Source organism: Fringilla coelebs, assembly GCF_963513975.1.
Source record: "Fringilla coelebs genome assembly, chromosome: 5".
Lineage (NCBI taxonomy): Eukaryota > Metazoa > Chordata > Aves > Passeriformes > Fringillidae > Fringilla > Fringilla coelebs.
The window spans coordinates 57,398,103-57,410,274 of record NC_140033.1 but is presented as its reverse complement, the minus strand read 5'-3'; the positions used below and the strand labels follow the sequence as shown (position 1 = coordinate 57,410,274).

Genomic DNA, 12,172 nt, shown 5'->3' with positions numbered 1-12,172 from the left:
TTCCTTATTGACCCTCAGAGATGTGGAAGGTTGTTCCCTTTCCTGGAATGCATGTATCTGTCTTCCTGAGGTTCACAGTTCAAGGAGCATACACAGGATATTACTTGATTGTTTTTACCTGACATAAAGGAAGAGTTGCGTGAACCCATAGATGTGAGCATAACTCAAAAAATTAAATCTAAAAAAAGGCTTTTGAGAGAGAAAAGCTGATTGGTTGGCAGAATGACCCAGAATTAATTATAAGGTGAAGGCTTTTTTTTTGGAAAAAAAAAAAAATTTAAATAGTATTCAGGTAAATCTTTAAAACTGTACTTTGTTCCTTCTCAACAGGCCAGGTGTAGTTAACTTTATTACCCTTAATAGCTTCTGTTGCAGTATGCCTACGAGGAAAAGTTTTGGAGATCAATTAACCAAAACTTATTCCTCATTTTGCATAACTATACTACTGTGACTGGCCTCAATCAGAAAAAAAAATCATCTGGGCTTTAATTGAGTGGCTGGCTTGTTTGCTGGGTAAGGAGAAAGAGAGTGAATGAAACTTTCCTTGATCTGCTGGAGGGTGTTAGAGGGGAGGAGATGGGCTGAAAAGCTGACATAGTGTGCGAGAAAGAAGTAAAGAAAAGGTGACCTGAGCTATAAATGCATTTGTGATGTGCAGCCATGTGCCCTAGAAGGAGTTTCCTGATGAAAACTGGCTGAGAAGAGAACCTCTTTCTGTGGCTGAGTTCTTGACAGGCTTAGCAGGAGATGAAACCTGATACAGCCTTTGTACCACCTTATCAGGGAAGCTTTCTGAGATATTTCTGGTAGATTATGCACTGAGGTATCCAAGTCATCACTTGCATGACAAGGGTCACAAGAAGGGTTTAACTTTTAGAAGTCTTCATAACCTCTTGTTCCTGCCGAATATAATCAAATTGTTGCTTGAGATATCTCTTCTCCTCAGTATTTCACATTATTATTGGGACCATTTCATCTTTGTTGAAGTGAATCCAATTCAATTGTCCAGTACAAGTAGCATATGAAAAACTGTTTCAGTGCAGTGCTACTGGTGATAGTTCCATTCCCAAAATGAAATTGAGTATTATGGGGAAAATCATGTGTTCTACATCACACTTTAAAAATAATTTTTCTTCTTAGAGAGGCTCACAGTCAGACAGAGAAAAGAAGAAGAGACAAAATGAATAATTTGATAGAGGAATTGTCTGCCATGATACCACAGTGCAACCCCATGGCCCGAAAGCTGGACAAACTCACAGTGCTACGGATGGCTGTGCAGCACTTGAAGTCTTTAAAAGGTGAGTTTGGGAAACATCCTTGTTCTAGTAGGAGTTATTGTGTGTATCTTCCCAGGTTTTAAATAAACCAAGAGTATTTTATTTTACATTTCCTTACTGTATTTAGTTCCGAGTCTGCTTCTCATTTAAATGTACATGTCTGTAGCTGTCAGAACTTAATTTTAAATTTTTTCTTAGTATAGCAGAAAAAAAGCCACCCTTCAGTGTCTGCTATTTTCTGTCTGCTCAGAGCATGCCTTGCTCTTGGGTCACTCCTTGATCCTTTTTAGAAAGTGTGGGAGTCAAAAGGAAAGTTGCAAGACAGAAAATAGTTTAACAAAATGGTCAATGAGTTTGATTACATCAAAGTCTTAAAAACCCTAACATGATAGAGAGTAGCAAGAAACAGAAACTTCTGATAGCCCAGTCAGCTGGCAAAGTTAATAATGGATCTTAGGGAATGCTTTAGTGTGGGGATCTACACAGAGAATATTTGCTCTCCTTTTGCTATTGCTAGGTTTTGGGATTTTTTTTTTCCCTCCCCCCCCCAAAAAAATATACCTAAATAAACTCTGCAATATGCAACTTGTATCAGCTGCACAGAATATTTAGGTGTTTTGGCACCACTGTTTCAGAATAATAATTTGGTCAACTCTAAGCAAAGATCAAAGACCCTCTGCATTGCAAAACCCACTGATTATGAATAAGCAGGTCTAATGAGAACCCAGTTAGTTTTGGGTCAAAGAAGTGTACAAAATTAATTAAATTGCTACCTTGGCAGTAATAGAATCATAGAAATGGCTCAGGTGTAAAGGGTTTTGAGGTTTTTCTAAAGGACTGAGAGTCTGCATGAAGAAATAATGTGAACCAGCAGGAAATAATGTAAACCAGCAGGACAGTAACTACACTTGCAGCGTAAACAAGAAATCTTCGGCTCAAGCATTTGTATTTTAACAACAGGATGTGAAAACTGGACTTCACCCAGCACAGTTGTATTTACCTCAAAACAAATGGTTTAAGAGAATAGAATATACTATGTGGAGTAATAGTGCATGATGAAATTGGCTGAAATATTCAACTGTTACAAAAAATGTAACAAGAAAAAAAAATTTAATGGATAAAAGTGTAATGAACAAAAATTAATTTATAGAGTACTTGCCATGGGTGCTAGAACAGTACATGCAGTGAGTCAGTTTCACTATATTTAGTGAGACATTCGATTTAACTACAATAGTCTGTTTTTTTGATTGTTGGCTTTATAGTATTAATGAAGCATTATTAATGCCAAAAGATAATTGATACTATTGGAATTATTCTGTTTCAGGAAAGAGAATTTAGTTAAGAGGTCTGAAATATACCTATGAAATATTTCTAGAAAATTCAGTTCTCCTAGTACCATTTCTCTTGCAGCACATTAATGATATCTGAACAGAAGTTTGCTTGGTTTGTGTTAATAAAGGGCAAGAAAAAAACCGGTTATGTGTCTGTTTTCATTACCAGTTATGTTTGAGATTTGATTTAATTTTATTTTCAGTATTTCTTGAACCTTGAATTATTTTTTTAATTCAGCTGTTGGGGTCATAGAGAAAAAATCTGAAAGACATAACAAGTATAGCTCTGCTAAAAATGAATTTAAAATGTATCTTTTGGCATCCTCTCTGTGAATCATCCATTTTCCAGGTTCCAGTAGCTCCTACTCAGAAGTCCGGTATAAACCTTCATTTCTGAAGGATGATGAACTGCGACAGTTAATCCTTAGGGTAAGTGGAAGGAGCTCTCAGATAAATCATGTCCTTGTTAAAGCTTGAGTTTTTAGTTGGACAGTGCTTTTTCTCCCATTATTTCCTTCAGGCAAGTGTTTTGTTGTACTGATTTCTAAGCTCTGTGCACTGCCCAGGATTTCATGAAGGTGTGCAGAGATGGTTTGGGAGTATGGCAGGCAGCAGCCCTGGAAGGGACAATAATCTGTGTACAGTCTGCCTGTTTAATCTTCATGCAATTGCAGAGAATGCTGCCAATTATGCAGGAACATCCTCACAGTTGTTGGCTGTCCGACCAAAATGGACATTTTTAAAGATATACTTTGCAAAAGGTGCAGAAAATACCTGGAATAAAATCTTTCCCTCTTGTTTGCACACTTCATCATAAACCCACACACCTCATTCACAGTTAGGTTTTTTCCTTTGCTGCAATAATGCTTTGCCAAGATCTGTGAATGGCTCCCAAAAGAAGCTGTTTTGTAGCTGGACTTTTGCCAAAGATGTGGTTAAGAAACTTCAGCTGTGTGTAGTTGAAGGCCTGGTTTGGTCCTTGCAATCTTAATTGCTTCTTTTTTTAGAATCACAAAATGGCCTGAATTGGAAGTGACTTTAAATTTCATCTCATTCCATGCCCTGCCATGGGCAAAGACACCTTCCACAATTTCTGGTTGCTCAGATCCCATCCAACCTGGCCTTGAACACTTCCATGGATCCAGGGGCAGCCACAGCTTCTCTGGGAAGCCTGTGCCAGGGCTTCACCACCATCACAGTTTCGTCCTAATGTCCAATCCAAACACACCATCTGTCAATGTGGAGCCATTTCCTCTTGCCCCTCTCCAGCTTTCTTGTATTTAATTTTAAAATTCAGGTTTAAAAGTGTGCTTCCTTGTAGTCATTAATATTAATTATTTATTTTAATTGTGTGTTTTTAAAGACAGTGTCTTTATATTTTCAGGCTGCAGATGGATTCCTGTTTGTGGTTGGATGCAACAGAGGAAAAATTCTGTTTGTCTCTGAATCAGTTTGCAAAATACTGAATTATGATCAGGTGGTTATTGTTGTTTCTTGCTTGCTTTTACCTTGCATTTTCTTAGGAATTTTAAAACTTTTATATTTTAATTTATATTACATCAAACCAATCCTTGTGTATAATTTCTTGGAATTTCTTTGATTTAACCTTATTCAGAGTAAAGCTGAATATCTGTAAGAAAATAAGTGCAAGTACATTAGTGTTCCCAACCTGAGGAACAGCACCAGATTTCAGCTGATCATCCTTAAGAAAACTGCCAGTCTGAGAGGAAGGGATAATTTGAAGATGTCCTAATTTCTGTGTGCAAAAGATTTTCTTTCACATAGTGAAGTGATTTAGGGTTTTTTTTTAGGCCAAGGAAAGTGGGTAGTTCAGCAGTGGAAGTTAATGAAAGCTTTCCCTGGTGATGCCTTTATGCTTGGATGCGCCGCGTAACACATAACGGTCCGAGCCTGTACCCTTAACCTGAGACAAACTGAATGGGAGCCAGTGTAGCCTGTACAGCCAGAGAAATTGGCAAAATAGAAGTACCTTCCATTGGTTGGTGTTTAACATGATGGGCAACTACCACAAATAATCCAGGGATGATAATTTGTTCTTGTATCAATGACTTCTGTTTCACAAACAGAGGCTAAAACAGTGCTGCCATCTGTCTACTTTTGTAACTTTGAAACCATTTGTGCTATCTTAGTTTTCTAGTTTTCTTTATAAATGTACAGATAACCAATCTGGACTCTTTCATAGATTTATTTTTATTTTTTTTTTTTAAGTGCCAAACTATCGTTTTTAATTAAAGTGAAATGAATCATCCTAGGGGAATAAGCATAAAGCAGAGTTGGTTTCTTCTACACTGATTTTGTTCAAGAACTGAAAGTGCCTTTCTGCAATCACTCATGTTAGACATACCTACTTCCAGAGCCTTAAGATCTCCTCTATTCCAGACAAGGAGACTCAGAGGACATGACTGACTGTAATAAAACCCATGGATTTATTAGCTTGTTTGGGAGTTGTTCTAGGTTCTGAATCCCATGCTGCAGCTTTATCTGGTTTGTTACACCTGTATATTTTGGCAAGGCTGCTGTTAGGCTGTCTCAGCAGCACTCAGCATTTTCCTATTGCATGAGGATTAAATGGGGACTGGGAAAAGGCAGGAGGCTGGGTGTTTGTCCTGAGTTTGAGTCTGGAGTAGAGCTTGTCAACACAGTTCCTTTGTGTCCTTTGATTTGGTTGCTGTGTTGAAGGTAAGCAATGGAAAACCAAACTCTCCCACTCGTGTGAGAATTCATTCCTGTTCCAAAAGAAAGTGTTGCAGCCGGTCAGTTACTTGGGATGAACAGAGTGAGGAGGTAGATGGCATCCCAGCTGGAGATATCTCTGAAAATATCATCTGCTAAGGAGTGCTGTGGTGAGCTGAGCCCTGCTTCCAGCCTGCTCCTGGCTCTGTGGTGCCAGTTTGTCCAACCAAATTAGACCTCAGTGTCATTAGATAGTTGAATATTTCATCCTCCTTTCTATTTCTTCCCTCCTTCCCCAATAATCCAAGAGTGGAATTACTTTCTGTATAACCTTCTTTGGCTAGGACCAGGAATTGCATTATTTACATAAATAAAGCATTTGGTTGTACAGAACTTGTTTGATCTCCCACTAAATTTGCTGTTTTTCAAAGGGAAGGAACAAACTATGTTTTTACTACCCTTTTGAATAAAAATTATATTAAACAATGACAAATGAAATGTAAAACAAAATATTGATGTTTGGAGTAACTGTGGTATTGACTTTTTTTTAGTGGTGTTGTTCTCCTGAGATAAGTAATGTGTGGGGTCCTGTTCCAAAATCGTGTGGTTCTCATCTCTTTTGGGTTGTGTTGTTTTTCTGTTTTTTTCTAATAGGCCAGTTTAATTGGACAAAGTTTATTTGATTACTTACATCCAAAAGATGTTGCAAAAGTTAAGGAGCAACTTTCTTCATCGGACATCTCGCCTAGGGAGAAGCTAGTAGATGGCAAAAGTAAGTCAGAGCTGGATGTGCTCAGATTTTTTCAAGACATGTTAATAAATCTAATTATTAGTCAGGATGTATTCAGGTGTTTGTATGGATGTGTGGATGAACAAACGAAGCAAACATTTGAATGCGTATCTGCTGCTTAAAATGCATTAGAGTTGAAAAGCTAGCCCAGAAGAGAATTGATTTTAGATCATAACAGTTACAGAAATTCTGTTAAATTACTGCAATCACTGTTAAGCATTTACCAAGATGTGGTCTGACATTCTTCCTACCAGCATACTGCTTTTTTTTCTTGTATTTGCTAGGTCTTGTCAATACAAAAGACCTGATGTAGTCGAACATGGGATAAAATACTTCAATATCAAGAATCACTGTCTTCTCTGAAAATGCTAAGTGTCAATCCCAATGTAACCAAACCTTCTTTAGTTTACAGTTGTTTCTAATAAGGAAAGCATTGTGTACTATGCAGCTAATGCCTTTTTTGTGTACTATGCAGCTAATGCCTATTTTATAGCTGGCTTTTACAAGCATCTTTGCAGTTCTTCCTTGTACCAAATACAAGGTGAAAGTTTATAAAGCATCTGTAGTAAAATTCTATTAAGAATATCAAGAAGGGTCTAAAAATAGTTTAGTAGTTCTTTCTAATTTTGGAATCTCTGTCAATCATGTTTTCTTTGCCTTATTTAAACTATTAAACTTTTTTAATTGTAAGTACAAAATTTAGGCAGCTAAACAGTAAGGGCAATACTGGGAGGTAAATGCAGAAAGCACCTTGTTTTCTGAAGTTTTATTGCTTGGTTTTGGTTGTTTTTAACTACTTTACTAAATCTTTGTAAGCTGGCTTGCAAGTACACACAGATTTCCAAGCTGGACCAGCTCGGCTGAACTCTGGTGCTCGACGTTCCTTCTTCTGTCGCATAAAGTGTAGCAGGACCACAGTCAAAGAGGAGAAGGAGTGCTTGCCCAACCCAAAGAAGAAAGGTATTCAGAGAGTGGAGATGAAATGGGGGCTTTCTCTCTTGAAACTTGTTTAAATTCCAAGTCACTAATGGCTTTCTAGTTCCTACTGATCTCACCAAGTAGCTGTAGAGCAGTGTAAATGTGAACAGGGACACCTTTTGAAAAACAGTCTAATTGTTCTCTTTCTCCTCCCGGTGCCCTCCTGGAAAGAGGGAGGGAGGAACTTGAGGTACAGTGGCTCTATAGGAGCATGTGGTCTGTTGTGGTCAAATTTGAGAAGTCTCAGGGAAATATTTGAAAGAACTGGAGCAGATCAGAAGAATGAAACTAAAGTTATGTCTTGAAGATAACTGAGTGAATAAAGCCTGCAAACTCTACTATTTTGAAGGGAAAAAAGCAAGTAAACCAACTTTTTTTTTCTGATTTACTTTTTGTATTGTGTTTATTTAAAAGTATGCATTTTCCTTTCCCCCCCTTTCCGTGGTAAAGTTAATTTATTGGTGTAATTCCACTCATTTTCCCAGTAATTTTACTTTAGTTGATATTTTGGTATGCCCATAGAGCAGTATAATCTTGTCAAGTTTCCAGTGAAAATTTAAATTTCAATTGTAAAATGCAATTTCCAGCTTTTGTTTTAATAACTTAGTATTGATTTTTGCAAAGGTGTGCTGAAATTGTTTGATCCTGAAAAAATCCTCCAAGTTCTGTTTTTCAATGTAACCTGTTACTGTTGAGATACACCACAAATTTTAAGAGGCCCGTGATTGTAAGTAAATAGAATTTGATATCCCTTGATGCGTCAGGTAACTCAGTGAGATAAGAATTTACCTTCTGTAAGTGTTTCTTGGGAAAGCACTTTTGAGGGAAGGCACCTGAGCAACTGTGACAAAATCATAGCGGTATAACTCAGTGTCTCATTTTTGCACCATTTATCTGTGGGTTTTTTTGTAATAGAGAGGAAAATCAAAGCTATGGAAAGCATCCTGTTCAGCATAGAGCTGTCAAGAATGCTTTGGCATTTTTTTGGAAAGACAGCTACTGTAGGATACATAATGTCAAACCTTGATGCTTATGTATGTTATTTAGAGAGCAAAAAAGGATGAATGACAGTGTATGCTGGAATTTAAGATATTTAAAATATTTGTATTCCCACAAAACTTCAGAAACCTGAGATAAATAGAAAATAAGCTGATTCTTTCTTCAGCTGCAGTGAGCATATGTTCAGGTGATTGTACTCACCAAAGGTAAATTGATGTGGAAGCTACAGAGGGCCTCAGGTTAATTTTAATTCACAATATAAAAGCAAAGTGATATCTGGGTTATTGCTTTGTTTTCTGTCTAACTTGTGTTTGAACTGCCAACACCCATACCTCATCTTCCTAAATCTTACATAGGGTTAGAAGCTCTCTCTGCAGGTAAGCCCAAATGAAATAGAACAAAATTAATTGAAAAAAACTCTGTGAAATTATCTATAACTTTGTACAGTTGGCGTAGGTAAGCATGAAATATAATTGCTGGTCTCACAGCCAACACAATAAAATAAGTAGTTTGGTTTACTCTTTGAACAATAACTGCTTCTTATTTAATTTCTTTCTATTAGATCACAGAAAATACTGCACCATTCACTGTACTGGGTATTTGAAGAACTGGCCTCCTAATGAGGTGGGAGTAGAAGAGGAAAATGATGTAGAAAAGGACAGTAGTAACTTTAACTGTCTTGTTGCGATTGGGAGGTTACACCCTTATATTGTTCCACAAAAGAGTGGAGAGATAAAAGTCAAAGCAACAGAATTTGTTACACGATTTGCCATGGATGGAAAATTTGTTTATGTAGATCAGCGGTAAGCGTTTTGTTCTTTAATGAAGAGAAATGACACAACTGCTTCCATTTTCTGATCCTCTGTCAAAACTGTAATTTCTCCAGCAGGGTAGAAGTTCTAATTCGAATTCTCAGTTTTTGAGAACGTTTTGAAAATTCTCAAAAATTCTAATTTTCAGAATGTTTTTCTGCTCTACACAAGAAGCAGTTAATTCTTAAACCATGTGTACTTCGGCTTTGTTTTTTGTCAAATAATACATCATGTATAGAAGTGTATTGTCCTATAGAAAATGGACTTCTTCATTCGTAAAGAAAAATCTCAAGTTAGAGCTTCATAGCTCTTCACAAGACTGAAGTAAAAACATTTAACCAGAAGTTATTACTTCTGAGAGTCTTACCATTTGTAACAAATACATTCTATCAAAATGAGGTTTCAAATTATTTTATTAGAAGTGAGAACTAAATTCCCATTTTCTGTACTTTCTGAACCAGACTTTTATTTGTTGTAGAGACCTAGCTACCACTTTGCATTTGGAATTTCATTGTCACTGGAAATGTTACTGCTTTCAGTCTTCTTTTCTTTCTACTAAAAGTGTTGGTTTGCTCTTCCTTTGAGTGGAGGAGCAAAATTCAACTGCTGAGTATTTTATTGGCTCTTGCGTGTGACCAGTACTGTCACACACGTTACTGGCTAAGGGAGAGCCACTAAACAGAAGTATTTTCTGTGTACATGTGGTTTGCATGTTTAAACATTTACTTTGCCTTCGAATTGTCATTCATTGCAAATGGATAATTTGCTGTGAAAAATATTTCCTATTGTTTTAGAGCTGTACTAATGCTATATTTTTTTTCCCAAACATGAACACAGGCATCTGTTTGTTTAAATATTAATGCTCTGCTTTATCTGATACTGAAGGAAACAGCTTTGAATCTGCTGTAGTTCACGTTTTTATTTCTAACAGTGCAACAGCAATTCTAGGGTATCTGCCACAAGAGCTTCTAGGAACTTCTTGTTATGAGTACTGCCATCAAGATGATCACAATCACCTAGCTGAAAAACACAAAGAAGGTACAAAATAGTTGGTCCTCTCAGACTACTTACAGCTATGTGTAACTGCAAGTGAGAGCACTGCAAACCCAAACTACCCAACCTCAGCATTGCCCTTTGTGATGTCTGTGTTAAGACAAGCATTTGTAAGGCTTGTAATAAAAGGAGGGAGAAACTTGTGTTGTCTTGGCTCCTGGTGCAGGGCCTTAATTGTGGAGGAATAATGTCAGCACATCTGCTTCCATTCTTTGTAAGGAAGGAGAGGAATCCTGAAGAGCAGATGTGTCTGATAACATAATTAAAGACACGAGTTAAAGCTCACCAAGTCATGAATCTCCTAGTGTTTTGCAGGAACTTAGTACTTGCTTATTTATGTAAGATTTATGACCCTGCTGAAACTATATAATGTGATTCTAGAACAGGTCCTAGTTTGTTCTGGCATATTTATTCTATGTCTGGCCAACAGAAACATTTTAGTTTTATGATGCTATAAAATAGATTTATTATTTCTAACTTTACCTTTCTAAGCTTAAATATGGTGATTATAACTTTCCTTTTCTTATCTAGTGCTGCAGAACAAAGAAAAAGTATTTACAAATTCCTACAAATTTAGAGCAAAAGATGGGACTTTCATTACTTTAAAGAGTCAGTGGTTTAGTTTCATGAATCCTTGGACCAAAGAGCTGGAGTACATTGTATCAAACAACACTGTGGTATTGTAAGTAATTTATATGACTCTCCATTAATTTTTTGTCATAATTACAGTTAGCACTAAAATAACCTGCTTAGAAAGCAGAACAAGACTAGAAAACATCAACCTTGCACAAAAACGGGCTGAACAACTTGGACAAACACTTTTTGGCATTTACCAGCTATTTTTGTTTCAGGCCTAAGTTGTGGATTTGACTCTAAAAACTGCACTGTTTCCCAGCAGGGAAAAAAAGAGATGAAAGAGTTTCTTGTTAAAGGAAGAAGGGAAGGATCTTTAAGAGAAGTAGACTTGAATAAATGGAACTGTCAAGTTAATTCTGCTTTTCCTTCTGGTCTTTACAACCCTCTGTGTGACAGTTGACCCAATTCCAAGTGCTGTCCTACCCCCAGGTGTCAGAAGGTGGAGAAGCACAATTGATAGATGGTGGAAGTGCAAGGCAGGACAGAAAGATCCTCTCCAAATTGATTGCAAGGGTGGAGGCTGGGGCACAGTAAATGTGTGTGTTTAATTCTTCTTTTTATTTGTAGTTCTTTTTCATTCTCCGCACCTTGCAATGGAGCTGTAATTGGGATTGTTCCAGTGCTACTGAGGATCTTTGCCAATGATTGGGGTTTTGAGCAGGGACAGAGGGGGTTTTATTTCCGTTAAACAAAGTTGTTGAGGGGGCCTTTTGCCCATTCTGTATCTGGTTCATGCCTTAGGTCAACATCACCCACTCTTTTGCCCATGTTCTTTTTCCCCCAGAAAAGAGCAAGGAGCAGTTCAGGCAGTCTGTGCTGGCCAGTAGCCCAAGGACACTTTTTTGCCTGCCCTGGAGATGTGGGCATTTGCAACTGTGTGCAGGAGGGAAGGAGGGCAGCAGCTGCTGACACAAGGCAGCCACTGACCTGTTCTTGTTCCTGGTTACCTGATTTCCCTCCTAACACTAAAAATGACTGCCCTATTCCCTTGTCATGGAACACAGACAATCCTACTGGCTTTGTTTTTAAATTGAAGAGTAAGTGGAAATTAGTATTTCACCCACTGCTCAGAAATATTACAAAGAATTGAACATGGAAGTATGTGAGGAATATCTTATATTTCCCTAGTTTGAGGATGTTAGCTTTGGTTCTGTGTAAAGTGTTATTGAAATTAAACATAAATATATGCTGGATTTTGGTCATGGGAAAAACCCCATGCTGACTTTTTGTGGTTTGTTTGGAATTTTTTTCATTTCTTTAAATCTCAGAGGTCATAAGGAATCAGCTGAAGAAGAGGTCCTCTACAGTTCCCAACCTGCAGAAGGCAAGTGTCACTTCTTACAGTTATCACAGCTGCATCTCCTGATCAGTCAGTTTAAATTTATCCAGTACAGGGTTTTTTTATTCTAGGTTGCATGCAAAGAAGGATTAATTTTTTTTTAAAGCTACTTCTTTTTCAGTGTCCAGTTACTTACAGAGTCCTAATTGATATAATTCATGGAACTGTAGAAAGAAGTGCATATAACCTACTTTTAATTTCTAGCAGCTTCTGTTAGAGCTGGGGATTTGGTTAGTAGGATATTGTGCTTCTGTCACAGACCC

General features: G+C 37.3%; 1 protein-coding gene across 1 annotated transcript in view; it reads left to right on the top strand.

The window, feature by feature from the left end:
• Window positions 1–12,172, top strand: part of BMAL2 (basic helix-loop-helix ARNT like 2) — a 31,267-nt gene that overhangs the window by 13,431 nt on the left and 5,664 nt on the right. The window contains exons 5-13 of the mRNA XM_084205601.1: window positions 1,141–1,298; window positions 2,958–3,037; window positions 3,993–4,085; window positions 5,957–6,074; window positions 6,909–7,052; window positions 8,632–8,872; window positions 9,813–9,919; window positions 10,466–10,616; window positions 11,839–11,894. Of these exons, the coding sequence (XP_084061727.1) occupies window positions 1,141–1,298; window positions 2,958–3,037; window positions 3,993–4,085; window positions 5,957–6,074; window positions 6,909–7,052; window positions 8,632–8,872; window positions 9,813–9,919; window positions 10,466–10,616; window positions 11,839–11,894 (1,148 nt within the window). The remainder of the gene's footprint in view (window positions 1–1,140; window positions 1,299–2,957; window positions 3,038–3,992; window positions 4,086–5,956; window positions 6,075–6,908; window positions 7,053–8,631; window positions 8,873–9,812; window positions 9,920–10,465; window positions 10,617–11,838; window positions 11,895–12,172) is intronic.